Source organism: Corvus hawaiiensis, chromosome 5 (genome assembly GCF_020740725.1).
Source record: "Corvus hawaiiensis isolate bCorHaw1 chromosome 5, bCorHaw1.pri.cur, whole genome shotgun sequence".
Lineage (NCBI taxonomy): Eukaryota > Metazoa > Chordata > Aves > Passeriformes > Corvidae > Corvus > Corvus hawaiiensis.
Genome location: NC_063217.1, coordinates 72,110,158 through 72,137,877, shown reverse-complemented (window position 1 = coordinate 72,137,877; position 27,720 = coordinate 72,110,158). Strand labels below are relative to the sequence as shown.

Genomic DNA, 27,720 nt, shown 5'->3' with positions numbered 1-27,720 from the left:
CCTGAGCTGGTTGGACATGTGGACTGATGATCCTTGTAGGTCCCTCCCAACTTGAATCTTCTGTTCTGTTCTATCCTGTTCTAACTAAAAATGAAGGTGTGGACATTTGGCCAGCATGCAGTTGCTTACATGGACTGGAAAACGGAAATGACCTGTGTCCACCTAGAGGGATGACTTCATTTTTCTAGCACGTCTTTCACGACCTCTGATTTTTATTTTAGTCCATGGTTTTCAAATAACAAGCAGTATTGTTGCAGCATTTAAGGCCCATCTTATGATGGGACCAAGTATACACACACGCGTATCTACACAGAGAAAGCAGCATCGCTGTCTCGATCAGCTGAAGGTCTCTGCTTTGGAGAGTCCCTTAACCCGTTTGCCCCGGGGGCTGCTACTCGGTATCTTCGGGAAGGAGCGGGAATCAGAAGGGGAGGGATCAATCCCCTTTGCCGTCTGCGCGTTCCCCGTGTGGCCGAGCTCAGGGCGCGTGCGCGCCGTGGCCCCGCCCAGCGCCGGAAGCCCCGCCCCCAGGCCGGCGCCACGGCAGTGCCCAGTTCCCGCCGCCGGCGCGTGCGGGGTCGGCCGCGTGCGGAGGGGGTTCCGCGTGGGTGGGCGCGCGGCGCGGCCGTTGGCGCTGAGGGGGCGCGCGGCGGGCGCGGGAAGGGTGAGGGTGAAGTGGCGGTGGCGGTGCTCGCGGATCGGGCGCGTTCTCCTCCACAGCGGCAGAGGAGCGGAGCGGAGCGGACAGAAGGTAGGCTTCATGATGGCGTGGGCTCCGTAACGGGGAGGACAGCTGGGAGCCGGGCACGGCGGCCCGGGGCCGGGGCCGGGGCCGGGTCACGGGCGCGGGCCCGCGCCCGCATGAGGGAGGGAGAGAGGAAGGGAAAATGGCGGCCGCCACGTGGCTGCGGAGGGGGGGGAATAGGGATCCATGACTCCATGGGAGCTGCCGCCTGTGGCTGACTCCCTTCCTAGGCATGGAAGAGCAGGGCCTTGCTAATTGGCAAAACTTTTACCCTCTTGTGGGTATGAGTCGTTGACTGTGGCAAGTAACAAACCGAGTCTGCCATGGGGTTAGCCGTCTCCCCCTTTTTTGGGTGTCTTTTCGTTGATCGGTTTTTCAGGTGTCTCCCTTATTTCCCCCCCGTAATAAGCTATTACAGCCCAGTTTTTAAACTTTTTTTTTTATTATTATTTCTTTAGTTCCACAGGAGCGCAGAAGCTGAAAGTATGGAGATGTACTTCTTGAAGATACTCTTTCCAAAACCTATGTGACTGGCTGTGTGTTACCTAATAAGATCTTCAGAGGTGAGATTTGGGGCAGGAATAATGCAGATTCGATAATTTATGTTTAGCGATTACTGTGACTTGTCCTGTGAAATCAAAGCACCGACTTGGTGTTTCATTTTAATGCATATTTCATTGTTATGTGTTCTCGGGACAGAAGAGTATAAACAAGCATATTAGTGTGACTAGGAGGAGCTGAGCTTGGATGTAGAGGCGTTAGAAAACATAATGCAGTATTCCTAGCATAAAAAGCACGTTGCCAGTACTGTGCATGCCAAACTAGAAGCATCTGAATGCACAGATTTCCCAGGGTTATCCTGTGCAAGGGGAATGTCTTTTTCGATAAGCATGTGAGTACCAAGAGAAATCTGCAGCTGCAGGAGCGAGGGAGATGGGAAGTTGATACCAACAGCTTTGTTTCAGAGCAGTTTTACAACCCCTAGGAGAGCATCCTGCTGTTCAGTGATGATTGCTGTCTTATTTGCGTCTCCAGTAGCAATATTAAACTGCCTCAAACTTGTTTTTACAGGGGAAAAACCCTCTTGAGTTATGATGACAGAAGAAGATGGGGCTAAATTCCACATGTGAATTCTAGGAGTAGCTGTGACTAAATCTGTTAATTTTTGCTTAGGGTAGGGTGGATGTGTTTAATCGTCTGGAGTTGATGCCTTTTGGGAGCAGTAATATTTCTGGTTGTCAAGTAGAGCTAGCAAAAGCTAATTTTAGGCTAGGTCTTAACCTTGATTTTTCAACAAAGTTAAAATTTTTGAGCTTTAATGAGAGCTGCTACAGTCCATCTGATCTTGATGATGAGGGGCTGAAACCCAGCTTACCATGCCTAAAATCAGGCTTGACTGCTTCTATACGGGCAAATACAGTTAGGATCTCGTTTTGTGCTGCTCCACTCTTTGGGCTGTCACTAAGCCTTAAGCTATTACAATAATGGTTTTGGTAGTTGAGTGGCTGTGCTGCACCTTCAGGGATGGCTCCTCTGCTCTCAAAGTGTGTTCAAAAGGCTGTTGCAAGGAGTGTGCCTGTGCTGCAGAAGTTGCAGGTAAGTTTTTGAAGTCTGGAAAATGAATGTGGAAACTACAGCCGTAATTTTGGTGTCTGTGTGAATGTAAAGCATTCGAATGTATGAATCAGTCAATAAAGAGACACGACCTTGGCTGCACGTGTGACTTCTTTCTTGAAAGACTGCTGGTAACTAAAACTAGACCTGCACATGTTTGTCAGAATTACTTACACATGCCAAATCTGCTTGTTTTGGGGACACACCTTTTGGGCCTTAAGTGTGGCAGAATCTGTGGTGTCAGGTGGCTGATGTATTGTGTGGGAACCACTCCAGAAGTGGTATGGCTTGAATCAGAGGTAAGTGCTGCAGGGCAGAAACAGTGACTTACAATAGAGCTGACTTCTCAGTTGCTGTTGCTGAGGCATCCATATTTAAGAAAATTGATGGAGATCCAGTAGATGGTGAATCATTGTATACTCAGACAAGATACTTTACTTAAAAGTAAATGTGCTGTCTTAGTGAATACTAGCCATGCTGGCACAATCTCTTCCGGAATATCTTTCAGATAATAACATTGCAAATAGTTGAAAACAGAAACATTAAGGGGAAAGGGAGGCTTTGAAAGGACTGGGAAACAAAATCTGTGAAGCCAGAACTGAGATGATCAGCACGCGGTGTTACTGCTGCCGAGTGTTTATCAGCTGAGGTCAGGATTCCTGCTTGAAGTGAATGGAGCAGATCTATGGGGCTCTAATTACAGCAGGGATTAGATCTGAGGGAATTACTTCTGGTAGTTGTGTTTGGTGGGGAGATTAGGGAGCTGTCATAGGAAACTTCAAATTTTTTTCTAAGCATATACATTTTCTGCCCTAGCGGAAGTACAGTTGAATTGAATGTGTGTTCTTATGTGGTGCAGTAATGAGTGACAGCACACCTGTTTAATTGGTGGTGTGTGATTACTCTCTCCTCTTAAACAGCCCTATCATGTGGCATTCTTAATGCTCAAGATTCCAAGGTGGTAGCTGCCAAGCCTGATAGCCAACAATGTGGAGTGTGTACTGTGAGTTTCCTTTTCTCCAAGAAGATTGGACTTCTACTGTAACCTCAGCGCTTCTAGAAAATAACACATCTGTTCTACAAGGGCAGTTACTTGCTTATCTTACATGGACAAATGCCAGGCAGACTGGTCCTTGTACTTTAGGAAGTCGTTCATGGTTGAGTAAGATAAACATTAAGGAGTCTTTGTGTGTCAGTTGCAGTGATGTTTCTTTATATTCTCTGGAAAGTGAACGAAAACTTGGGAAGTTTAGGAGGGCTGCGTGTATCTGTACATCTTCATGGTGCTGCAGAACCTGGAGAGATGACACATCTCTTCAGGATGGTCATCCAAAGTGTTTTCATGGTTTGTGCCACCACTAGCAGCACAGTTGTTAAAACAGGTTTAAAAGTGTAGGATAAACTTAGGACAACGTAACTGGTTTGAGTTAAGGCACTGGCAATTCTGTCATTCAGGAACAAACCTCCCTCTGAGAAAATAGCCCTAAGTTTATATGCTTTGAAGAAGAGGCTTTCAAGAGCCCCCATTCTCAGGTAATACAGCTCATGTGAGCTGATGTTCTGCAGCAGTGCTTGTACATCCACAGCATTAATTAACGTACAGAAGTTGTAGTCAGTGTGGCAGTTTTTATTGTATACGTGTATACCATCAGGCTCACTGAACAAAAATGGGAATGGCAGGAGATGCAGACAATTTCATTTTATGTTGAAAACTGAAAAGGCATGCTCAGCATGGAAACAGTAGTGCAACATTTTAAAATCTAACAAAGCATTCTATTAAAAGAGCAAAACTAACAAAGTATTGTACTAAATCTAAACGTTTACTACACTTAGTATGCTGCCTTAATTCCCCGCCCCCCCCCCTCCCCCCCAAGTATTCTATTTTTGTGGTGCAACTATTTAAAGGATTATTATTTTGTCTGTATACAATGCATATATTGCACTATGTAGCCTACTTCACCACAAGTCTCTGGGTCTTTTACAGCAAAGCTCGGATGTTACAAGCAAATACATTTTGACAGACTGAGTTCCCCTGTAATTAAGGGCTATATAGAAGTAAAAATGTAATGGTTTCAAAGTTCACTAGCACAGTGTTTAGCATTGATCTAACGGTAGGTGGTCACAGTACTGTGGTTTTTGATGTTTTTAAGTATTTCACACTATTTCACATAGTGTGGAATTACAGAGAACTAAAATATATTAAAGCACCTCATGTACTAGTTTAGCACCAGTTACAATTAGTCCTGACCCTTGAAAACGTAAATTTGAGGTCAGAGAGATTAAGGGCCAAATGTTCAATCACATGGGCTTCTGCAATATCATTGCCACTTCGTATGCAAGTGAGTTGTCCAGGATATTTGTTATAACACCAGAGAGACACACAACCATACAGAAATTAATGATTGCCCACTTACAGCATGAATGCAAGCATCCCGCTTTTTCACAAAACACCACACAACACAGTCATAGCCAGTTTGATGAATAGGAAACAGAGAAACAGTCACTGGTAGTCACAGTTCACACAGTCACTATGTGGTGACACTTACCTGCCACACTTGTCACACTGGAGTGTTTCATGGCCCACAGCTTTCCGTTCAGTTTTTATGAGCATGGTTGTTAGTGTGGTATGTAGAGCACACTTGGAGATGCTCAGCATGGCCTTTCACAGGGGCTGTAGAGGTAGTGCTGAGCCAGTTCCCAGGTGATTTACAGACTGGTAACTTCAGTGATGCACTAAGGTGGTGATTACCTCCTGTGTTCTAGGTTCAGTGTGGTGGCCCTTTCTAGAAGGACAGTAAATTGGTTATCAGTGCATTTTTATAATAAGTTGTTAGGGATTTCATACCATGGAGAACATATTTGGAAAAGGAACTAAATGGAATCAAGATGTCAGTGCTTTAGAAATTACTGAAAACTAAGCTTTCCTGTGAGATCAGTCTGAACCAGTGTTGCAACTAAGCAGGAGAGAGTTGTCTAAATATTATTTTGTAGGAAACATAGTTTAAGACTTTTTCGACCTTTTGAGACGAGTTTCGGCTCAACAACTCCACTGTATGTATAACTTTCTCTGGTAGGATTCACAGAGGTTCTTTGCACTACTTGAGGAAAGCCCAGCAGTGAGAGGATTGGGATGTTTGTTAGTCTGACACTGTACTGACAGCTAGTGGTAAATAGGAAAAGTGAATCCTCTCCAAAATGCTGTATGTACTCAAAATTATGAATTTCAGAAATACGACAAATGTTACTTATGTAGACGAGAGAAAATAAGTGGTTGCTTTTGCAGCTGTGCAGGATGTTTGTGGGGGAACTGTCAGTGTACTGCCTGTTTTACTTGGGAATGTACTTTACGCACACTAACCTGTGAGGACATTTAGCAGACTACCTGGGGATCTGATTACTGACCAATGTTTTCCTTCCTGCATATATTCAGAATTACTTAGCAAGAATCAGTCTACTAATTGTCTCATTAGCTACTGAAACATGAGTCAGCTTTAGGGGACTGAGTGTAAAATCATAGTACTAATAGATTAAATAAACTAGACTGGCGATTAATTGAGATCGGTAATTAACTGTGGAGAAGCTTGGAGCATACATAGTTTGGAGCTGCAGTCTTGTGGGCAGTGAGTCTCAGCGAAGTGTCCTGCTATCCTGCTCCAGTATTAACTCTACCTATCACTTTTCCCCTTAGATACATGGTAACTTGTTCATGCAATATTTACACTTCTGGAACACGGAGGACAGTAATCCCTAACTGGAATGATTGTGTGTATACAGCTTGGATTTAATAAAAACACACGAATCAGGAAAATGTCTGTTTCCACCCGCTGTGGGCCCCAGCTGTGCACTGCTTGTGCTTTTCAAGTTGTCCTGCCTCAAAGTTTGGTTTTCATTACGGACATTCATAGTTTGGTCACACTTTTAATCCAGGGTACGAAAGATGATACTTTTGTGTAGACACCTGGGGAATCTTTGACCCCACAGCCGTAGCCCCAGGAGGTCACACCGTACACAACCCAGCTTTCCCCAGGGCGTTCACACATCAGTGGTCCACCACTGTCTCCTTGACAGCTGTCAACACGCTTCTGTTCCTGCATGTTTCCAGCACAGAGCATTCTTCCTGTGAATCTCCTTTTGTAGCGCTCTTCGCACATCCTCTTGGGAAGTAAGGGGATGGCAGCCTGTTGTAATGTTCTTGAATAAGCCCGTCCTAGAAAGGAAATCCAAATTATTGTCTCATTACAATGGTTGGTCTTGGAAACATACATGTGATTTAATCAAATTTTTGTTCTCAGGCCTTCATACTGCTTTGTCATTACATAACATTACTGGAAGTAACACTACTGAAAAAATCCGTGCATTAAATATAATACTAAAATACTATAGGTACTGTAAATGTAAAATATAGATGCTTTAAAAAAAGTAGCTTTTCTGCATGTGTTCTCCACATCTTTCCAAAGCTGGAGTTCAGTTTATTCTGAGCAATTTGTGTCTTCTACGGAAGAATACTTTAATACCTCTATGTGGAAGCAATGTTTGGGAGTCTTGAGCAATTGAGAGTGAAGCAGTAGAAATACTTCATTTCTATGTCACCAGTTCAAATCTAGTGTAGCTCAGCTTGACAGGTGCTGCATCTTCTGGTGGCATCCAAGTAGAGCATCCAAATGGATCTTTCTACTTTTTTTCCTTGCTTGCCCCTCTTTCCGTTGGAAGCATGGAAAATGAAAGCCAGTGTTGGTCTGGCCTTTTTTTAAGTAAAATCTTACCACTTTGAAGCAATTATAATTCATATAGTAAGTGTGAAATGTCAGCTGAGGTACTGCAATGATGTAATTTCTTACCATAAATTGAAGTCAATTACTGCAGTGGTTAATGTTTCCTTAAATAGATGTCCTAAGTTAGCAGTATTTCAGTGAATTATGTAAAAAGGCTTGCCAGAGCTAGGCAATGAATTAACAACTGATTTTAGCAAAAACCCCACCCTACATGTCTCTCTCGTTTATTGTTGTACAGTGACCCCAACACCTGTGCACACAGATTAGTGCATGTAAAGAGGAGGAACGGACCTTGTCTCCTTGCCAGATTGAGTGAGTCACTGGAACAAAGGCTCAAGTGTGATTGCTGCCTTGCACTGTATTCAGCACCACGAAAACATAAAAGTAAAACATGATTTTTAATTTGTGAAACATTTGGAGGACAAAGATCTTTGAAGAGGAAGAATCTTGTACTGACCGGAAAAAGCGAATAGAAGCCTGGAATGCAGATTGCATTGAGGCTTCAGTAAATTTTGGCAAGATTTTCTATTATTTAAATCAAAGCTGGTTGAAAAAGTCAATGGTAACAAGGAACACTAAAATGTTATTTTAAATTCTATTATGTGTATATTTTCCATTCATTTTTCTATTGTAGTAATTTAAATAACCTTTCTGAAATTAAAATATTCATGGTCCTTACCTTTGAAACCTTAAATGTGTTAGAGCTGTTAGTTATGTACTGAGGCAGGGGGTGATAAGCTGCTCTGCAGGGTGTGCCTGGCAACAAATAAGCTTTTTATTCCTGCTTGTCAGTCTTAATGAGGCCATTTTAGTGACAGGGTCTGTGATTTAGAGTTACATGGTTAATCACTGCTTTCCAAACACAAACTATATTCAGTAAACAAAATGTTGTCATTCCTTGGATCAGGAGAGAAAATATTCCCCCATGTAAAAAGAGTAAAATGCTTTCATTTTGAGCATTTTCTTATTTATTAATTTGAGGGGTTTTTTAAAGCAGCCTCAGATAACTAGATTGGTGCACAGAAATTATTTTACCTGTGTCCCCCCATCCAGTGATGAAACAGTTGGGAGCAGTTTTCTGTGGTCGCTCCCTCCTCAGTGGCAAGCAGGCAGGTAAGACGTGGGTGCTGAACCTTGCACACTGTTCCTCGGGCCCCTGCAGCCTCAGCAAGGCAATGTCATAGTCGCTGCTGTCAGGCCTGTACTCCTTGTGCATCACAATCTCCTGGACTCCGATTTCCTCCTCGTACTCCTCCGGCACCAGGGTGTGATAGTCTCCAACCCGCACCACGTAGTTGCGAGTGTTGTTGCCATACCTGAGATGGAGGTGAAAACAAATAGGGCTGGCTCAGGCTCACATACTGAGCATGCAAACAGAGTTCATCAGTTTCTTTATTGTACACTTAACTAATGTTACCAAAAGATTTTTTTAAAGAGCCAAAATGCTTTATCAAATGTTTACACTGACACTTCAGTGTGTCCTAAAGAATATAAAAACCTTCTCCCGAGGTTTCAGGTTGTGCTATGTTCCTTTTTGTATATTTTCACAGGCAAGTTTCTTATGGCCGTCTGCCATGACTGGCACTTAGTTGAGATGTACAAGGTGTGCGTTATAAATTTATTTAGTAAGGGTAACACAAACTGCCGGTAATTGCAATGACAGTCTGAGTACTGACATCATTGCAGTGCTCAAGTAATTACTAGAATGAAAACAGTGTTCAAGCCTGCTTTGTAGGTTGGTTGAGAAATTCTAGAGGCTTAGGTAACTTAATAAAAACCTCTTACATCAACTGAAGTTATAGCAAGGACAACAAAGTGTATGTGCATCACAAGCACCTATTGTCAAACTGACAGGAGGCCTGCACGTCTTAGGCTTGTTTTGCATCTGATATAATCCCAATTTCTTTCACATCATGGACTAAGTGGTAAATACTTTAGAGATCATTACTGTGGCTGAAATAACAATTTTCTGTGCATGCCTTTGAAGATTTTTGTATCACAGGACACACAGCCCTTCCTGGGCAAAATGCAAAACAAGAGAATACTGTTGGGTACATATATTTATTTTAAAATCTGGCTAAGCTAACAGAAATATTTTTCCTTTTATTTCTCCCTTTTCCCTAATAGCCTTCAACAAGAAATTTCTAATATGCTTGCAGAAAATACCCCACAGTGTCCCATCACCTTTTAACCTATGCCTGTTCTTTTTATACCATCCAGCAATGTTCTGGTCTCTAAAGCTTGCTTGAGGAGCAGCAGACAAAGCAGGAATGTTACCATTTTCAGCACAATATACAGCTGTACCACTGAATATTTCTGCTAGTTGTAGGTTGCATTCCTGGTTGCCTGTAAAGCTTTCTTGGTCTAATTCTGCAGATCTCCTTCAGGTCTTCCATGAGCAAAATTGCACTTCTAGGCTTTAAGGAGAGAGAGCTGCAGGCTGTGATCAAACATCTGTTCATCTCAAGATGACCTTCTGTATGGGATAAATGAAGGGGTTTTTCCTATGCCTCATATTTCTAAGTATCCGAAGTTTTTTTTTTATTTTATAGACCTTCCAATTTCCCTATAGCTGTTGGAATAACTCAGGACAAAACTTCCTAATAAGATGGGTGGGTTATAAAACAAAAAATAGCTTCAAACATTTTATCTTAAATTATGTATCTGCAAAAGTATAGGAATGAGTAATTCCACTGTAGTACTGGTAAACAATTCCAATCATCATGCATAAAATTGTGCTTAATTTTTATCCCTAGTACAGATGAGCCGACTTTGGTTACTTACGCAGTGTTCCAATTTCCAGGATATGAGAAATGGTATACTGGCCTTTCTCTTGCCCATCTGCGGAAAATATCTGAAGAAGGCACTTGATCTATAGGTAGCTCTTGGAAACCTATCCCTTAAAATCACTCTGAGATCATTTGGAAGTTCAGCCCAGACTGTCCAAAGCCAGCTTAGAGCTAAATGCACCTTTCCCTCATTTACAGTGAAAAGTAGTGCATCCAGAGCACTACATGTTGGAGCTACATGCTTAGGTCTAATTGCAGTTTAAATGTAACTTCTGGGACAAAACAATAATTTGGCCACTGAGACCCTGGATAACAGTTTCAGGGTAGCCTATAACAGCCCCTCATGTGGCTGCACCAATCTGGAAGTACCACAGGGTACTTTGCTCCAGCCATGCTGCTGCTGTGTCATGTGGGTGCTCAGCAGAGTATCCAAAATGGCCACTCCTTGGCACCACATTCCGTTTTCAAGCCTGTAATCAAAGGCTTTCTCAAGACCTCAGGCAGCATCCTTGGTAATCACTACAGAGATGATGAACAGGGGAATAGGAAGCCATTGTCTATGAATTTTGATGAAAGCAACTGAAGTGCTTCCATAGTTCTGCAGAAACACCTGGGACATCAGTTGAAATAGCAGGAAATTTTACTGAGTTTGACTTTCAGCTTGAAATACTACCAAGGGAAGTCCTTTGTGATTTCAGGAAACCTGGAAAGATAGGCATCTGATGCTGAGCAAAGGTAACACTCTGCATTTGAGTAAAACTGTACCTGACTCTTCATTTTAGTTACTAGTGTGCAAAAGGAAAGGCTCAAAGTCAAAATTTCAAACATTTGCAGCCCACTTGAGCGAATTCTAGCAAATACCCTCAAAACTGTACTGCTCTTCTACGCTTTTTTCCCAGTCCGTTCCATTGACATAATCACCGTTGAAAGCTTAAAATACTAGATTAGCTTCCTTATTGTGCAAGTTGATATTTTTATACTTCAGTAACCTCATCAGCAGTGAAGTCCTACATTTAGTCACTGCTGTGATACACTAAAAATGTCTACCACTGCCAAGATCTGTTGTTACCAAAATTAATCCAAAGTATTACAGTCCCTGTGTTTGGTGTCTGCTCAGTTGTCTTCACTATAACCTGAAAGCCGTAAGTTGCATTTTTGTTGGAACAGAAGGTTAAAATGTCTGAAATGTTGTCTATATTTTTTCATGAAAATGCTGAAGTTGTGAATATAAATCACATGAACAATAACACCCAAATAATTTCAATGCATTAGGGTGTTTTGTTTGTTTGAGGGAAAGGAGGTTGAGTGGTAGGGTTTTTTAAAACCAAAGGCCAACTTTTGGAACAGTTTTCCATGGGCTTGAACCAGAATGGTTTTGCCTATGCCCAGAACAACAGAACAGTTTGAAACATGGTGCACTACTGAAGAGAGACCCACCTTTTGAAGCAGTGTGCAGCAGTGAGGACCCAGCAGCTGCTGATGAGAGTAGCACCACACAGGAGTCTCCCGTCACCATGAGAGGATTTCAGCCGCAGTGCCACCTGCCAGGGCCAGCCACCCCTGCAGAGGAGTGACACATGGTGTTCAGGGTACAGCAGTGGGGAACTCAGGTAGCTGCTCAGTTACCTGGAATGTGCATCCTGTTGGCTTTCTCTGACTGACACAGCTTACAAAATGTGCTGTTCATTAACGGTGGTGAATACCTTTATATTCCTGCAGCATTCAGAATTCCATTTAACAATGGTCCAGATTACTTTACAGAGAGTTTGGGCATCCAGCACTCTGAGTGCTTCCTCCCACAGTCAGCTATTTGAATTTTCCCTTCTCAGATTGCATTCATTGGGCCAAAAATACATTCTGTGGGTTCCTCGCCAAATACCGTCCAAGTCAGCAAACCAGAAATTTCCTGTCAACTGGAGAGGGGAAAGGGGAATTTCTTGAAAAGCTGAACCCAGCATCCATCCCTGTCTTCATGAAAAAGGAAGCTGGCAAACCAAAAGGTATAAAGCAACTGAAGAAGTCTCAAGTATAGATGAGCAGCTTTTGTCAACCTGTGATTATTTGTTTTTTATAGTAGATCTGGCCATATTTGCATACCTGTGAATACGGGAATGGATTCTTTTTTGCTGGTTTAATAGATTAGGAATCAGAGAAGGGAGAGGAAGAGAGATGCACCTGTAAGTAACAGCAGCATCTAAGAGTAAGCAACAGATAGTCTATAGTCTAGAGTGTTTTCTGAGTACTGTCAACTTGAATGGATGTGCTCGACAACAAGAGCTGCCAGGGATCATCTAGTCCAGCATCTCAGAGTTATGAGTGCCAAGCGTTTTAAAGTGAGGTGGAGAAATTCACTTCCCGTAAATATTAAAACAATTTAGGCACTTTTCAGTTTTGGAAGATAGGATTTAATACGTTTTTCTAAAATGAGGTAATTCAAACAGCTTTGGATTTGCTGGTACATACCTAATTATCCAGTTTTTTTCAAACTTCCTCAAGTTCTTTGACTTAATGACTTCTTGTGACATTGAGTCCTTTTCTGATGTGTATGTGTGCTCCCTTTCTTGATTTTGAAGCCCTTCTGCGTGCACTATTGGATTTTTCTCCCCTTTTTGCTTCATCTAACATCCCGGTACTGATTTATGATGAGACCAGCTTCCTTGTTCCAGCTGAATTGTGCAATACATTATTTGTCACCACTGTGTTTCAGCAAGTGTCCTTAGAACACATATTCTGAGACAAGAATTCTCAGTCTCTTCCTGTGCAGTGCATTATTTGTTATCTCATTTGCCTCTTTACTGAGGTAAGTCATCCTACTTTACTTTATCTGGCTGTGTTTAAATATTTTTCTGGGCTCCCTCTTGTTACTGTTCTTTGAAGCTCCCCCACTTGGGCTGTGCCTTCTTTGAAATGGATTGATTGGTGCTGTGCATGTACTTTCAAATAGGTTGCACATGACATGTAATGGTACTGTTACTGTAGTTTTACAATGCCTTTTGTAAGACTCTGTGAATATGTGTTTTTTGTGTTTAGTCACAACTGTTAAGAAAGTAAAGTCAGTGCCTCCTGGTTTTTTAGCTGTGTCATCATCAAGGCTTATTTTGTGAAGGAAAATAAGGCCTTAGGCAGTGAATCATACCCAGGCCTTTTTTTTGGTGCAGGTGGCATTTAAAGCCTCGTACTACATTCATAGCTCTATAGCTCACATCCTGATATAAAGATATCCTTTGATAAAAGTAAAATAGCTATTTTGTAACTTAGAAATTTAACTCATTCAAGGACTAAACCCATAAGCATCTACAGATTTTCAACTAATACTGCAAGTATTTATCCATTAATACTTTTTAATTTCCTACCAAATTTGCTTTGGGTATATTTCTACTCCTACATCATGACAAGTCAAACGAAAAACAAACAACAAGCCTACAATAAAATTGTAAATTAGGGAAACCACTTAGGGCAAATACATGTCTTAAAAGCTTTATATTCAAAACTATTTGTCTTTAGCAGTTATTTACCGTAAAGAATTTTTCCCGCCAATTATTCGCTTTTGGCGACGATGGAGTAACCTCAGTCCACAAACAGAAGCAAGGGAATCTAAACCAGAAAGGGAGATGGAGAGCATTAAACTCATCATGCAAAGTAGCCAATATTCAATGAGAGTTAACTTAAAAAAAATCTAAAGGTTGAAGTTATTCTGTCTTTTGTGGTAGTTTTTAACAAGCCAATTTTGATTGGGGAAAATAGGCTTAGAAATCCTTTATAGCTGAAATCTTTTGACTGGGGAAAATACACTGAATTCTTTCAAGACTTAGAAATCCTTTGTAGCTGAGTTCTTTTGACTGTGATCAGAGTCATTTATGCATTTGTTTCTCACGTGTAGGATTTTATAGAGCTCTTCCTTATTCCCTGTAAATGGAAGCAGACCTTGACCAACCACACAGGTCTCAGTCCTTATCTGAGGATAACCTATACCTTGAAAAGCTGAAAGGAGCTGTTTAGGTTTTTGCATTTTCATGTCCCTTCAGCAACTTAATGAATATGGCTGCTGTAAACCACGGCAGACAAATACCCTGTATTGACTGAGTAGTCTTGGTGATTCCTTTGTGCAGCTGCACAGAATAAGCCAACACAGTGTAAGCAGAGGAGATTCCCACCCCTTTTGTTCTGTAATTGCTTTTGATAAAACTGTTTCCTCCGTGAGGTGGGATTGTTAAGTCTGTCTCTTTCTACCGTGACAGCTGCCCATCTGGACCTGTTGGTCTGCCCCTCACAACAGCGCCTCACCTTTATTGCTGTTCCCAGGGACTTTCTTGCTTAGGTGGTCACAGATGACCCCTGCATCCTCGCTGTGCCGGCAGTTGTGCGTCCCGATGTCCTGCTTAATGCAGTCTGCCAAGGATCTCTCGTTGCCTGTACACTTCACATTATCCACGTGGATCGGCCCTTTGCCCTCACCGAAATAGGCCATTGTCCTTGCTCTAGCTGGACCTCTGCAAACAGAGCATATTTTTTTACTATTATTAAACATTTGGAGGCATTATGCTACATTTTACTCAAATATTTCCAAGTGAGCAGTGATAGACATTCCAAACTCTGTCACTGTTTCATTTGATAACAACCACTTTCTCATCACCTCTCTTATTCTGGTATGTTGAAAAAATAAAACTGCAACAAAATTGCTACAGTTCATTAATGTTTAAAAACTGCTTTTGTGTATCTGGTTAGAAGGCAGTGTTCAAAGTATTTTATGTTGTATCAGCACTACATTTTGCCATAAAACAAAATATGTGAAAGCTGCTTTTTCATAATCTCTTTAATCCTTGTATAAAGTCAGCATCTGTGAATGCCAAAAATAATTTGTTCAGGTCTGATTCCCTCAGAAAGATGGGCCAGTTAAATACAGTATACTTGTGGTGCAGTAGGAGCTGTGATGTGCAGACCTATTAGTTGTTAGTAGTTATTAAAATATTTTGTTATCATGTAATTTTTTAAAAGGCACCCCATATTTGAGCTCTAAAAATGTCATGTGACTGGAGACCAGTTTAGTGTCTGCACCCCGCTGTTCTTGGGATGAACCCAGTACTTGGTGCTCGTGTAGCATTTAAGCATCTCACTTGGCAACTCTTCTGATAGATTATTACTGTTAATTACTTAGGATAATCTTCTTAATTTATAAATAATTGTTTTGTTGTATACGGTTTAAGGGTCAGAAAGAATTATGAGTGAGAGACCACCCAACTGGCTATACAGAGAAGTGGGGCAGGAAGCCACAGACACTTCCAGGTGTGCCTGAACTACAAGTTTACCTATTGGTTAAGAGCAATTTACTGCCATTTTACTGGGATAAGGATATATGGAATTCCAGATAACTAAAGTATAGCTTTCCATTTTAAAGGATATTTTATAATTGTATACTGTAAAGTACTGCTTCTGTGTGTACAGAATGTAACTGCAGGTGCGATGAAATGTCAGAATAGAGAAAGAGAATTTGACTATGAAAATGTATAAGGCAAGAAAGTATTTCCCTCCCTTTACAGCTCTTTTTGTACCTCTTTGATACCTGCAGTGTAGGGGAAGGTAGGTGAGAATGGCATGAAGAGCTTACATCCCTTCCAGAGCTGGGTTTGGTCTCTTGGGGGGGAATCCTGATTTGTCAAACCATTTTCAAAGCTCCGTCAGAGTAGAAGTGTGGCTGGTTCAAACTGAATCAGCTCTCAGTTGCCACATGCATATAATTGAAACATGAAAGTAACATATACGAGGTTCCTCCCTTTTGAAACTTGCACATGGATAGCTTTGCCTGTGTGGATTTTTTTACTGTGTACTGAAGGGTAGGTGGGCAGGATTTCCAAGTAGGAAACATTGGTTAGAATGCATGAATTGTAAAAAGCCAGGAAAGAGAAGCTCATAAAAAACTAGACAAGAGATGATACCACAAGGTCAACTGTCCTTACATGTTTTCAATTTCCATGGTTAGGAGGTATTTGCCAGATAATCTAAAGCCTTAACTGCCTTTGGAACCGGTATAGGACAATCTCTGCCTCATGAGTTTACTATGATTTGACTTGTCAGTCCCAAGTAATGTGACTCTTCTTGCTCCAAATGTTCTTCTTTTGTGAGGGGTACTCTGATTACAGATAACCACAAAAAAAGAAGTCAAACTCTCTGATACCAGTGGGCAGCTCATGTGTTCATGTCTGCTGATACAATACGGTGACACAGTACAGGCATTCATTGTAAATTCTTACTTGGTTTTGGTATCATCTCTATGTCAAATAACAAAGTTTCTGCTTTAGGGCATTGTTCTAAAGTTCCTCAGGATATTGAAAACTGCTTTGTTGTGAATCACCTCAGTATTCTTATCCTTCCCCAGAGAAGTATTTATTGCAGTTTAGTACAGAATTGTCTCTGCAGAATCTTATCAGTTACTTAATAAGGGCACTACCTCATTCTTCGTACCTTTATATGAAAGCAATCTATCTCTTACTGTGCATCAGTAATCTCTCAGTTTGCTGATAGTAGGAATGAAAGGTGCTCAGACCCAACCAACCAACCGCACCACAGAAAACCCAAACCAACCCCCACTGAAAAGCATCTGTCAGGAAACAAATGTAAAAATCATGGTGTTCTTGAGCAAGGAGTGCAGCTTAATAGAGAAAATTATTTCATATAACTGGGAGATCGCTGAAGGTACAAATGTTACGTCCACGTGTTTGTTACATGCTTAAATGTGATCTTACAACTGGCTTTAATCCACCCCTAACAAACACATGTCCCTTAATTCCTGCTTTCCAAGACAGCTATTTATGCACTTAATGACCGTCAGAGAAACAACCTTTTTGCTCAGATCTGTCCCTAGAGAGAGAAGTGGCTTCAGGTCTCTTCCTCTCACTTCTCTCACTTCTCTCACACAAAGGGCCATGCACAATATCATGCTGAGCTTTTCAGGTGCAGGTATTATCATTATTCATGATATTGTTAACGAGGAAATCCAGTGGATTAGGATAGATGGACGCCAATCCTAGAATTTGCAAGTTCGGTAACTTTTAAGAGTGGTATCTTGTAAGTCCAGTTTTGCAGTTTTGAAGCCATAGTCTGGTACTACTTTTAAATAGGCTTTTACTAAATTAATACCAGGCAGCTTTTAAAAGGCGTATATTGTGTGTTCAGACATAATCTGATGATATTTGGTTGGACAAACTTCACATTGTTAGATACAACAAACAGTTACTATGATTTGTATTTCTTCAGCTCAAACTTCTGTATAGATACACTTGAAGAAGACATTCACTAATTTCCTGTTGTATTTCACTAGTGTTCTGGATATTTTTCAAGTCTTATTAGTACTGCTATTGGTATATCTGCCCTATAGTTGTTGTATTTTTGCTGCTCTTGGGTATCCAGAAAAAAAAAATGCTGGTGAGCGATGTAAACCTGATTAAGTGATTTCTTTCAAAAGTGACACATATGTTGCAGTGGTTTTAATTAGAGGGTGGGTTTGTTCTGTCAGGTCTATTCCTGTAATAAATGAAGCTTATTCAAATTATTGTCATGCAGGCTGGAGCCATAATCCCTTGTGTAACAGTTTCATCAGATCTTCGAGCTACATCAAATCTCGCCAGATCAGTAAATGAAGGAAAAAACTCCATTAAACTAGGAATTCAGTAGCTGGTGTGCCTGCATCTGAATCTGCAGTCATCATATCCACACCTCGTGACAGTGGACACTCTGGTTTTGAAATAAATATGACAACTAAAATTTTGTATTTAATTAATAGATTAATACTTTGCAATGTTTAATTTCTAATGAAAAATATTTAATACCTAGCATTAACTTGCATTTCTGTTGCCAGTCGGACTGTGACACACTTGAGTACTAACATTCCCATTCCCAGTTATGCTACTTAATGAATATTCCTTTTGAAGATATAGCCTTACTACTTTTCATACTAATAGTAGGAATACACTTTTCTAAAAGAATGCCAAACTGACAAGTTTTAAAAGACATATATTATCTTATTAGACATGTTTGTGGTATTTGGTTGCAGAAACTTAAGATTTTTAGATACAGAAAACAACTTGAGAAACAGCTTAATGAGTTTTCTTACTTGTAGCCAAGCTGTCGGCAGACTACAGCTGCATCCTTATCAGACCATCCGTCATCACAAATTGTGCCCCACTGGCCATTGATAAAAATCTCCACACGTCCTTCTTTCTTATTCTCGCCATCCATCAGCCTGATGGGAGGACCTGGGAATAAATTACTGCTGTCAGCTCACAGCAACAGAAGCAAGAACTGGTACTTTAAGTTATTTTCATTATATTCAATACAACTGATATTTATGTTCAACAAGCCTAATATCAGTGGTTAAAGTAGTCATATTTTTCCTGGCTGGCAAAAGGAAGCAGTTTGTACAAATTACAAGACAAACACTAAATACTACTGTACTTTACTCTTCAGAGTTCAGCTGGTTCTTTCATTCCACACAAATATGTGACATAGCTCAGAAATTGGCCACAATTCTCCATGAAAAGGTAGAAAACACTTAAGATACCTTTGATGCGATACCCATACAGGCTGGACAGGTTTTCCTTACAGAAACTTTATCGGTGAATTTAACTATATCTCAGTCCATAAACCCATTCTCAAACTGGTTGCTGCTGCTCCTCCTAACCATTGTCTCAGCAAAAAAAGTGCAGCATTGTGTTGAACTCAACTATTCCTGATCACTATGCACATTGTTCTGCAGCCTGATATTCTAGACTAATGTCTGATTGTTTTTTTAGCAATTTAAATTGATTGTTTATTCAGACATGTTCATAATATGAAATCTCACTTATGTGGATTAGTCAGACCTAGTTGATTGTGGTTTCTGCAGTACTTAGCCTGTAGTTAAATTTTGAGTCCATTAGGCACAGTACATACTTAATTCTCACTTACTCTAAAATTCCTCTATAGCCTGCAAGCAATGCAAATACCCTTAAAACAGTTATGAATTCCTCTGCGGCCTCTTTAGAATGTTTAAGGGAGAATCACCTTCTAAATTTTTTTGTATGGCATTCTTTATAATCTTTAATATACTCATGAGAGTTGCCTTTTAGAATAATGGAGAAGAATCTTCCTCATTCTTCTAACCTGTTCCAAATCTTTTCTAAATATGTTAGGATGAAGAATTACTTAAATGCATTCTTAAACAAAGCAGTATGTTGAGATATTTTCGTTTGATATTTTAATTCAGTTTAGTTTAGAGTATGAATAACTTTTGTACACCAAATAGGAATCTGGTCAATGCTAGTTAAATCTGGCCTAAGTCATTAAATGAATCGGGAAATATTTGAAGACAAAATCCAAGTCTCTTTGCTTCTGATGTAATTTAAAGCTGTTGTTTCTGTTGGAGTTCATACTGTCTGGACAGTTACATGAATTAACTTCACCAGCTTTCTGTTTAGCTATGCTGTCATGATCTTACTGAACAAGTGTTGTCATTGTAGTGTATTCTATCTCCTTTTTAGTGTTCCGTAATATCTGTGTTTCCTTAAGTCATATCATCTACTAATTTCTCATCTTTTTCCACTGAATTTATCCTTACAGGGAAAAAAAAAGCTTTTTCAAATGCTGGGAAGTAAATGGTAACAACAGTCTTTGTCCACTTTCCAATCAGAAATCTTCTAGGAAATATCAGATAACTTGTCTTATTTTCTTGTTGAACTGGTGTGTTCTGGAAGAATACAACTTAGGTGAGAATTATACTTCTATTAACCAGATAGAGGCATGGAATACTAATAGTATTTTATTGTTATCTCATCTTCTTGTGGTTTAGAATATATATATATATATATATATTTATGAGCACAAAATTAATATAGCATTCCAGTAGTGGGGATGTGAGAATGTTACCATATGGATGTATTTAACTGAACCAGACTCCATCAGCAGAGATTATATTTTATAGGAATTTGAGCAAAGCAGCACAGATGGTTTGCATCTGTAAAGACAGAAGTTGTGGTTTGAATTCCTGTTATTTTTGGTTTCAGAAAATTCTTTCTACCAAATAGGATTTCATACATGTGCTGCAACATAAAACATTCATTGGATGGTGAGAGGGCTATATAGAAAAGGCCTATAAAGAGGAAAAGACTCGAAAAGTACATGGGAAAGGGCTGAATGTTGTTATAACAAGTATCAACATGGTGCAGTAAATCCATGTTGTAGTTTGTGGGATTAACCTTCAGTCTGTGATTTCCAGGAAAACAGGCGTATAATACTAATTTCAAATTCAGCTGAAATATTCTTGGGTATGCTAAATGGCATTGGCAGCAATTTTCTAAAAGGCTACATACTGACAAGCTACACACTGCGTACAGCAAATTGTAAAAATGAAACTTCTTCAGAATTGCTGTGTAACCCATTGTTCCCCTGTAGTTTCTACTGTGCGTATCTCATAGCCAGAATTATTGTTTAATTATCTACATGTGGAGTTAGGAATTTTTGGAATTTGTTTGTTTATATTTGGTTCTACAATTTCACTGTGTAATTGGTATTTTTCCATCATTTCTTATCAGTCTTTTTTTCTCTTCATTTTCAAACAAGTTTGTAGGCTTTTGACATTGGAACTGACTCTTTTATCGGTGTGTGTAGTATCATTCTGTCCCGGTCAGCAAGTGGGGCCCATTCACCCAGACACAATATAAACAATAGGCAGTAGTAACACAGAAATAATTCCATGCTTCTCACCCTTCCTTCTTGCTATCTCTGAACTTCCCATCTTCTCCATATCCCTTGTTTTGGACTGTCTGAATGCAAAGCCATAGGAGGATGTACTATTGATTTATATTCCTCAGTGCTCAGGTATGTCTCCAGCATTTGACACCATGACAGCATTTGACACCTCAACTTGGAGGCTGAGAAGTGCTGAGTAAACTTGGGTAGACCATCAGGAAGTGCGGAATAGGTCTAAAATCTGGTGGAGACTGAGAGAACAGTATCTCTGGAATGTGACTTTGTTATCTTGCAAATCTGGTTGAACTTTAATGTTCTGGATGCTTACATTCCTCTAAACAAAACTTGATTACTTCCTTTGATCTTCGGGAGAAAAGTAAGGTTTTTTCCCTTCCTGTTTTTTCCTTGCACCCATGTGACAAATACGAGGATTTTGAGAATCCTTAAGTACCCTGCACTTTGGTTGGATCTGTATCCACAGCAATACTCATACTGTGACTTTAGCAAGAGCTTCCTTACCAAGTGAGAGCTTGTGGCTGTCGTTTTCTGGGTGGCAGATGAGTCTGACATCCTCCTGATGGTTGCAGTCATGCTTTCCCCACTCCCTCCGGGAGCACTGCAGAAGGTTTGTCTCCTTCCCGGAGCAGATCACATCATCCAACCAGATGGGCCCTGAGCTTCCTTCTAAGTAGCTCTCTTTTTCCATACCTGCACTTTTCCCATACCTGCACAACACAGAGGTATGTTTTGGACCACAGTGATCAGAGGACACGTGATGCTTTAGCATTAGAAAGGCAAGTGGTTATTCCTGAGGAAATAAAGGTTTCTCAAGTATTCTCAGTAAGCTGATTCAGTTAGCATTAAATTCAATGAGAGCACCATATGCTGCCTCTTCAGTCATGGTTTTTTTTTTTAAGGAATTACTGTTCCATTAATACAAACGTAAGAATGTAATACCTTTGATTGAGGCTGGTCTTCAACCAAGCATATGGCTGGCTCAATGACTGAGGCTTTAAGTATGTTCTTAGTATTATATATACATTTAAATGTCACAGTCTGGAGAAAATGAGACAAAATCCTGATTTGAATGTCAGCTGTTACAGTTTGAAGGCAAGACAACAGTCACCTACTGAGAGTGCACCTTTGTAGCCACAGTCAGTAGGAAAAGTAGGGAAGAGTGAATGCATGAAACTAACAGGATTTTTCTAAAATATGCTTTTCAATACGTAACTGTTCCAGGGCCAGGCTGTGGGATTTTCTGAGGTAGTGTAGAAGGATTTAGACCTTGAAAATGTCTGTCATTAATAATGACTGTACAACAAGCAAAGATTTAGAAGAATCGAACTTTTATAGGCAAAATAGAAATTAAAATCAGTTTTTCTCTATAGCACATGCATTTATCTCAGCAAAAAAGAGAATTGGAAGGAACTCGGTGAATAAAGGCTGTTAAATCACATTTGTTGAAGGTTTTTCTACCTAAAGGAAGGCCTAAATACCCCTGTGAGACTGAGGGAAGCAGGCTTTAATGGATTTTAACTTGGTAGTTTCTATGAAGCATTCAGCTAATATTAAAAAAACAGACTCTTAAATTAGGTTCCATGTAGGGTTCATGTAACTTTGTCATCATGGTCAAGTCACAGTCAGATATCCAATATCAAGTAATCTTACTTAAATCCCAGCTGCCGACAAGCCACCTGCGTGTTCAGCTCCGTCCAGCCATCGTCACAGACTGTGCCCCACTGCCCCGTGTGATAGACCTCCAGGCGGCCCTCGTGGCTGCCCTTCCCACTGGTGAGCCTCAGTGCACCATCTGTGCCGGTGACAAGGGAGAACAAAAGCAGGGATCAGCGTTTCTTAGATCTAATTATTGTTCTAAAGCAAAATCAAGAACGTTGCATTTACTGCATCCCGTCTGGGTTTTGCGCCTCTGCAAACTTTAAAAGTCCACTTTCCAGAGCGGTGAACTCTGCTTTTGTCCCGTTTTCCTGTGTGATGATTGATGACTGAAGTACCTGTGAGAGGTGTGCAGGAAACACCAGCATCTTCTTTGTGGCCACAGTTGTGTTCCCGCCAGGAGCTTTTTGGGCACTGTTCTATTGAGAGTTCATTTCCCGTGCACCGCACTTCATCCAGCAGCACGGGGCCAGAGCCTTCTCCAAAGTAAGCCTGGCTCCACGCCTTGGCAACACCCCTGTGGAAATGCGAGGAACACCCAGTCAGGAGCTAGCGAGCTGAAGATTTTCCTTTTATGTGTCTTTTGACTTTTAAGCATAACTTTCCTAGGAGAGATTATAAATGTACAGCTTGGGTATGAGGATTCTAATTTTAATATTCACTTAATGTCTATATGTAGTAAAAATAATCCAATATATAGTTCTACAGTAACTTTCACCTGCTGTCCTCAAAGCACGTTAATCAAATCTCAAATACCCACATGAAGCAGATAAAAGTGATTGCTCCCCATTTAGTGATGTAAAAACCACAGCAAAGAGATCTTAAGTGACTTGACAATGTCATATTGCCAGTGGGCAATAGAAAAAGAACATGAAGCAGACCAATGGCTAGCCTTGTACGGGTATGTTCTCTGTCAGCAGAAAGGATTTTGAGCACAAAAAACTACATCGATTGAAAACACTCCGTTGTTTTAGAATTACAGAAATTATGCACTGTTTAATCCTTTACCATCTATCAGAATTTTTCCAATTCTACTTAAAATACCATTTCTTTCATATATAAATGTTTGCCATGGTTTGGTTTCTTTCCACTCAATAGTTTATCTGTTCATATATTCACTCTAGTTTGAAATGGCAAGATTGAAAATTTTGACTACTAATTTACCTATCTAAAACATTCGTTGAATTAACTAAAAAAGCATCTTCTTTTCCCAGTGTATCTGATAAAAATGCTGGCAGAAATGTATAGAAAATGTTAAGGAAAAAAACCTTATTCATTAAGCAGCTGGCTGAAATCAAAGAGATAATGATGGACTACTCTGAATGCTGAAAACAATTTATACCATACTCCAGTACAAGTCTCTGGAGTTGCACTAAGGCAGAGACAACACATCCCATCATTATAACCAGGGGAATTTGTGTCAAGCAAAAATTATTTAGGAAAACAAGTAATAAAAGAAGTTATCATTATTTTCCACCTATTAATGGCAGATTCATATTCTGGAGTTTTACAGGAATGCTACAGAAAAGTTGAAAGGGTGTGGGAAGCTACTTACTGAGAAGCTTTACTTTTACAGTTTGTGGCATGTTTCCAGATGGATTAACAGTATGCAAATTTAGGTTATTTTTAGTACTTCAGAACTGGTCTACTGCCACTGTTGGTAAGATTTCACTTCATATTAATTAGCATGTTTGTTGTAACATCTTGCTTACTTGAGAAATCCTGTAAATCTCCAGACATATTTCAAAAAGATTTAGCAGCTTTAGCACCATCTTAATACAATTTATTTACTCAGAAAAATGAATCAAATTAGAAGCATCACAGAACTGCAGTTTGTGATGATTAAATAAAAGTAATAAAAAGTTTTAGTGTCATCAGTAAGGAGGCAGGCTAAGAGCATTACGCTTGTCATTAGAATACAGAAATGCAAAGCAGAGTTTAGTAACTCCCCAAACCTACAAATAACAGCCCAATTCAAAACCAGGAAAAGCTGGCAAGAAGACAGACTTTCCATTAGTATTCTCAATTGAAAATGTGCAGGAATATAGGAATACAACATAAAATAAGCTGGGGAAAAATAAAAATGGGATGTCAGAGAAGTGTGTTGGTTCTCATGTTGGCTCAGCAGGAGATCTACAGGCTTTTTAACCACTCCACGGTTCTCATCCTTCTGAGCTAATTTGGGTGGCATGGGCAGCCCAAGGCCTCAGTTACAAAACAGGTACACTCTGGGGACTAATGCCACAGAACTTGCTGCCTTCAATACCACTTCTTTTAATTTATCATGGTCCCAGGAAGATTGAACAGTTCCATTCCAGTCTCCTCTGCATTTACCTGCTTATTTCTCATCCAGTCTGTCTCGGACATAATCCCCTTCTCCTGCATGGGATACAACCTAGCATCTTCTCTGCTTCTTGCTCCTAGCTCCTTCCCTCTTCAACCCCTCTGGCCTTCCATCCCAACTGTCCTCATCTCCATCCTCTCTGATCCAGCAGTTCTCTTAGTCTCCCACTTCTGCAGCATCTTTCCACAAATACTGAATACTTATCTTCTGTGTGATATCAAAATCACCCCGTCTGTTAAGAAAGTGAAGGGAAGCAAGAAAATCCTGTTCTGCTGCTGGATTTCAGACCATGCTTAGTTCAGACAGAATCACTGACAAGCTTAACTATCAAAGCTACAAACAGAACTCTACCTCAGTAAATGCAAACAGACAATCTTCAGAGACTCGTGATTTAAACAAATCTAGAGAGATTCTCACAGGCATGCCAGAAAACATATCCTTCCTGACAAAGCAGAGCTCTTGTGCCAAAGCAAGGAGGCTGTCAGGCTCTGCAGTAAAATGGATCATAAGGATTTGAACAGTCAAAGCAAATCCCATTTCTTTACCTACAGGTTTTGATTGAAACTTTACAGAAGTTGTAGTGAGTTTTCACTACAAAGTCAGTATTTAATCTGAGACATTCTTTATCTGTCCAGACAAACAGACAAAATTGGCCCTATCATATGATACTGAAAACTGGTTCCAGGGAATTGAAAGTAATGTCACTGTACCTGAACCTCTATAAATAAACTTAGTTACTGCTCTGAAGTATCAATACGATTTTAAAGGAGCATTTTTTTGACAATTATGCTTCTCCTAGCTTCAGCTGTGTGCCTGATAACTCCTGCTTTGCTGCTGGAATAACAAACGTAGAAAAACAAACCCAAGGCCAAGCTGCCGACAGACAACTTCAGCATCTGCATCGTCCCACTGGTCATCACAGACTGTGCCCCACTGGCCACCATGGTAGACTTCCACTCTTCCTTCGTGGGCATTGCTCCCACCAGCCAGACGGATCGGAGTGAAGACAGGGGCTGTGAGCAAACCACAGGATATAGAACAGATCATTCACTTCCTAAAATATAATTCTGATAGTAAAGAAAGAGCAAGATGGCTTAATGGTTTCTCTGACATCACTCAAGAACCACATTTTATTTTTTCTAGTTAGATGGAAAACCTGAAGGTAAACTTAGAAATGAGTTCCCTTATGCTCCACTCTCACTAGCTGAAAAACCTTACACATACAAGTGACCACACTGATCTTGAATTACCTAAGTGTCAGAGCATTCACAGACACTTAGTGCCGTAAGGCCAAATACTAAATCAGTCAGCAGAGCTACATTTCTACCAATAAGAGCGAAGTTGGGTAAAATCTGACGTAAGAGGCAAAAATTATATCATAGACACAGAAACAGAAATTCATCCTCCTGTTTTCTCATTCCGTTAGAAAATCCAGTCAGAGCAGTGAAATCTCACTTGAACTGAATTGTGCAAGTATTGTTCCCTTCGGGCTTCTAGTCTTTTAAAATCAGTATCTCTCTTCTGGTGCACCAAGAAACTGTCTTGAAAGCATCACTGCTGAATAAATCTATAATAATGGAAACAGTTTAAAGCCATATAAAACCCCATAATTTCTCTAATGTGAACAAAGTTATTTTAAAGTTTCACCATATCTAACATCTGAGTGATTCAAATTTGAGCAATTTTTGTATAACTTTCCAACCAATTAATGCTACTATTTAATCTAATTCTTGGTTATAAAAAAATCTCAAAACAATACTGAGGGCATTTTTCCAATTTCATATTAGTGTTTCACTGATATCAAATATGGGGGGAGGGGTGGTGTAAATATTTTTAAGGGCTAGTTGCAATAGAACCTGCAAATGTGAAAACATTTATAGTTTTCAGTTTCTTTAGGCAAAACTCTCTTGCTTTGGTTCTCCCTTCCCTCTACTCATTCTTACACCAAAATGTTCTTTTAAAAACCATTTGTCAAAATCCTGCTCATTAATAATAGATATTTAGGAAAAAAAAGCACCTGCCTTCTTTGGATAGAAACATAAGTAGGAGAAGAAAGGCAGCACAGAACTGGCTTCAGCCACACGTTTTGGTTTCAGCTGAAGAGATTGGCATTGCCAGCTCCCCAGCACTGCCAACCCAGCCCTCCTTGAGGCAGCACTATCTTAAATCTGATGGCATGCCTGCTCATTTAGTTAACATGTTGATTAAAATAATATCAAATATCTTAAAAATATGAATACTTGCTTTCCTAATAATATAATTTTGACATTAAAAAAAAAAGTGGGGAAACAATCCTTATTTTACAGCCAGAGATTCTTGATACTTTTTCTCACAACCTACACCTGAAAGAAACAATTTGTTTGTTGATTATGGAAAGGTAAAAAGTTGTTAAGCTAGGTGCTGCTTGAGGAATTTGAAGCAGTTAATGATGCAATGACTCAATCTGTATAATCTGTTCCAAGAAATCTTAAGATTTTTTCTAATTTAATAATGAATAATTTTTGCTACTTCGACTTAAATAAAATAAGGACTTAAGAAAAATATATGGTTTTTTTACCCAGGGAGGAGCTACATGTGACAGCAGCTGCCATTTTTTGAGGACATGTCCCATCCTGCCCGGTGTCTTTTTCACATAACAGTATATTTTCTTCATCACCACGACAACGCACTTCACTCCAGAAAACAGGAATAAGGCCTAGTCCAGAAAAGGGTATGTGTTTTGCTGTACCTTTTTCCCTGTAAGAATAATCAGGAGAGGGCATCAGAGTGGGAGGAAGGGAAGTGGGAACATTTTCTCATATATAAATTTTGGAGTAGAAAAGAAAGGGCTTTCTTCAGTAGTGTAAATCCATCACATTTTCATACAGTTCAGCATTGTCTTCTGCACAAAGAAAGGTAACAGATGTGACCCAGTTCTCACCCTTTTGTTGTGGGATATTTTAGTACAATGACTGTGTTGCTGCAGAGCCAGCTACATTCCTGCTTTCCCATTTCTTAACTACAAAAGTCAACACAGAGTCCACAGTTTGTAGGTGAATCTATAGTACCAGCCCACTGCAGTTA

General features: G+C 40.0%; 1 protein-coding gene and 1 non-coding gene across 3 annotated transcripts in view; one reads left to right on the top strand and one right to left on the bottom strand.

The window, feature by feature from the left end:
- Positions 1-927: 927 nt before the first annotated feature.
- Positions 928-1,058, top strand: LOC125326855. Its single transcript, XR_007204035.1, has one exon. It is a non-coding gene; the product is annotated as a small nucleolar RNA SNORA24 (small nucleolar RNA).
- A 2,907-nt stretch (positions 1,059-3,965) lies between these two features.
- The window catches only part of PRSS12 (serine protease 12), a 33,527-nt gene continuing 9,772 nt past the window's right edge, over positions 3,966-27,720 (bottom strand). For both annotated transcript variants that reach the window (XM_048304768.1, XM_048304769.1), the window contains exons 3-13: positions 27,215-27,393; positions 25,520-25,670; positions 22,652-22,830; positions 22,308-22,449; positions 21,159-21,364; positions 18,028-18,169; positions 14,205-14,410; positions 13,436-13,514; positions 11,358-11,480; positions 8,167-8,447; positions 3,966-6,566 (exon numbers count right to left, since the gene is read on the bottom strand). In XM_048304768.1, coding sequence (XP_048160725.1) covers positions 6,259-6,566; positions 8,167-8,447; positions 11,358-11,480; positions 13,436-13,514; positions 14,205-14,410; positions 18,028-18,169; positions 21,159-21,364; positions 22,308-22,449; positions 22,652-22,830; positions 25,520-25,670; positions 27,215-27,393 — 1,996 coding nt within the window. In that variant the 3' untranslated portion in view covers positions 3,966-6,258. The remainder of the gene's footprint in view (positions 6,567-8,166; positions 8,448-11,357; positions 11,481-13,435; positions 13,515-14,204; positions 14,411-18,027; positions 18,170-21,158; positions 21,365-22,307; positions 22,450-22,651; positions 22,831-25,519; positions 25,671-27,214; positions 27,394-27,720) is intronic.